A 2,342-nucleotide genomic window follows, 5' to 3' on the forward strand; every position below is an offset into this window, starting at 1 on the left:
TGATAAAGAAGAATATATAGATAGATAATATATATATAATATATATAAATAATATATAGATACATAATATATATAATATATAGATACATAATATATATATATAATATATAGATAGTGATATATATATATACATACATACATAAGTGGTGATAAAAGTAGAATATAGTAGAATATATAACATAATATAAGATAGAAATATATATAGAAAGAGATAATAGTTAGAATATAAACATAGATAAAGTTCATAAGTTTAATATAATGGTATAAAGGTATAGTTATATACATAAAAAGTGGTCCCACCCAGATTCGAACTGGGGTCCTAAGAACCAAAATCTTATATGCTGCCCCTACACCATGGAACCGTTATGAATAGATGGGTAGGTGTAAGTAGTAAGTAGTAAAAGGATGTAAGAAGTAATAAGTAAGAAGTAATAAGTAAGAAGTAATAAGTAATAAGTAAGAAATGGAAGTAATGTAAGAAGTAATAAGTAAATAGTAATAAGTAGGAAATAGTAATAGTAAGAAGTGTATAGTAGATGTATAATAAAGTAATAAAAAGATATAAAGGTAAAAAGATGATAAATAATAACATAATAAATAGGGAAGATAATAAATATATATAAGCTAAGTGTAAAGATAGAAATAGGTAATAATAATATAAGGCGGCTTAGCTCAGTGGCAGAGCGTCTCTCTCGTAAAGAGAAGGTCATGGGTCCGATCCCCATAGTCGCCTTCTAGGTATTTTTTAAAGGGAATAAACATATATAAAAGGAATAAACATATATAAAAGGAATAAACATATAGACAGAGAGTGATAAAGAAGAATATATAGATAGATAATATATATATAATATATATAAATAATATATAGATACATAATATATATAATATATAGATACATAATATATATATATAATATATAGATAGTGATATATATATATACATACATACATAAGTGGTGATAAAAGTAGAATATAGTAGAATATATAACATAATATAAGATAGAAATATATATAGAAAGAGATAATAGTTAGAATATAAACATAGATAAAGTTCATAAGTTTAATATAATGGTATAAAGGTATAGTTATATACATAAAAAGTGGTCCCACCCAGATTCGAACTGGGGTCCTAAGAACCAAAATCTTATATGCTGCCCCTACACCATGGAACCGTTATGAATAGATGGGTAGGTGTAAGTAGTAAGTAGTAAAAGGATGTAAGAAGTAATAAGTAAGAAGTAATAAGTAAGAAGTAATAAGTAATAAGTAAGAAATGGAAGTAATGTAAGAAGTAATAAGTAAATAGTAATAAGTAGGAAATAGTAATAGTAAGAAGTGTATAGTAGATGTATAATAAAGTAATAAAAAGATATAAAGGTAAAAAGATGATAAATAATAACATAATAAATAGGGAAGATAATAAATATATATAAGCTAAGTGTAAAGATAGAAATAGGTAATAATAATATAAGGCGGCTTAGCTCAGTGGCAGAGCGTCTCTCTCGTAAAGAGAAGGTCATGGGTCCGATCCCCATAGTCGCCTTCTAGGTATTTTTTAAAGGGAATAAACATATATAAAAGGAATAAACATATATAAAAGGAATAAACATATAGACAGAGAGTGATAAAGAAGAATATATAGATAGATAATATATATATAATATATATAAATAATATATAGATACATAATATATATAATATATAGATACATAATATATATATATAATATATAGATAGTGATATATATATATACATACATACATAAGTGGTGATAAAAGTAGAATATAGTAGAATATATAACATAATATAAGATAGAAATATATATAGAAAGAGATAATAGTTAGAATATAAACATAGATAAAGTTCATAAGTTTAATATAATGGTATAAAGGTATAGTTATATACATAAAAAGTGGTCCCACCCAGATTCGAACTGGGGTCCTAAGAACCAAAATCTTATATGCTGCCCCTACACCATGGAACCGTTATGAATAGATGGGTAGGTGTAAGTAGTAAGTAGTAAAAGGATGTAAGAAGTAATAAGTAAGAAGTAATAAGTAAGAAGTAATAAGTAATAAGTAAGAAATGGAAGTAATGTAAGAAGTAATAAGTAAATAGTAATAAGTAGGAAATAGTAATAGTAAGAAGTGTATAGTAGATGTATAATAAAGTAATAAAAAGATATAAAGGTAAAAAGATGATAAATAATAACATAATAAATAGGGAAGATAATAAATATATATAAGCTAAGTGTAAAGATAGAAAATAGGTAATAATAATATAAGGCGGCTTAGCTCAGTGGCAGAGCGTCTCTCTCGTAAAGAGAAGGTCATGGGTCCG

At 25.0% G+C, this 2,342-nt stretch overlaps 3 protein-coding genes across 3 annotated transcripts, besides 6 other annotated features; all 3 read right to left on the reverse strand.

The window, feature by feature from the left end:
• Positions 1-12: 12 nt before the first annotated feature.
• Positions 13-142: a microsatellite.
• Positions 143-383: 241 nt separating this feature from the next.
• Positions 384-505: a microsatellite.
• A 167-nt stretch (positions 506-672) lies between these two features.
• Positions 673-993, reverse strand: EDI_133730 (uncharacterized protein; the record flags this gene model as incomplete). Its single annotated transcript, XM_001740732.1, has 1 exon — positions 673-993. One exon carries the CDS (start codon positions 991-993, stop codon positions 673-675), a length of 321 nt encoding a protein of 106 aa, XP_001740784.1.
• Positions 825-954: a microsatellite.
• Positions 994-1,062: 69 nt separating the features above from the next.
• EDI_133740 (uncharacterized protein) lies at positions 1,063-1,404 on the reverse strand (the record flags this gene model as incomplete). The annotated part of the gene is made up of 2 exons (XM_001740733.1): positions 1,063-1,123; positions 1,166-1,404. 2 exons carry the CDS (start codon positions 1,402-1,404, stop codon positions 1,063-1,065), a joined length of 300 nt encoding a protein of 99 aa, XP_001740785.1.
• Positions 1,196-1,317: a microsatellite.
• Positions 1,405-1,484: 80 nt separating the features above from the next.
• EDI_133750 (uncharacterized protein) lies at positions 1,485-1,805 on the reverse strand (the record flags this gene model as incomplete). Its single annotated transcript, XM_001740734.1, has 1 exon — positions 1,485-1,805. One exon carries the CDS (start codon positions 1,803-1,805, stop codon positions 1,485-1,487), a length of 321 nt encoding a protein of 106 aa, XP_001740786.1.
• Positions 1,637-1,766: a microsatellite.
• Positions 1,806-2,007: 202 nt separating the features above from the next.
• Positions 2,008-2,129: a microsatellite.
• The last annotated feature ends 213 nt before the right edge of the window (positions 2,130-2,342 follow it).

Source organism: Entamoeba dispar, genomic scaffold (assembly GCF_000209125.1).
Source record: "Entamoeba dispar SAW760 scf_1105229463197 genomic scaffold, whole genome shotgun sequence".
NCBI classification, from domain to species: Eukaryota; Evosea; order Mastigamoebida; family Endamoebidae; genus Entamoeba; species Entamoeba dispar.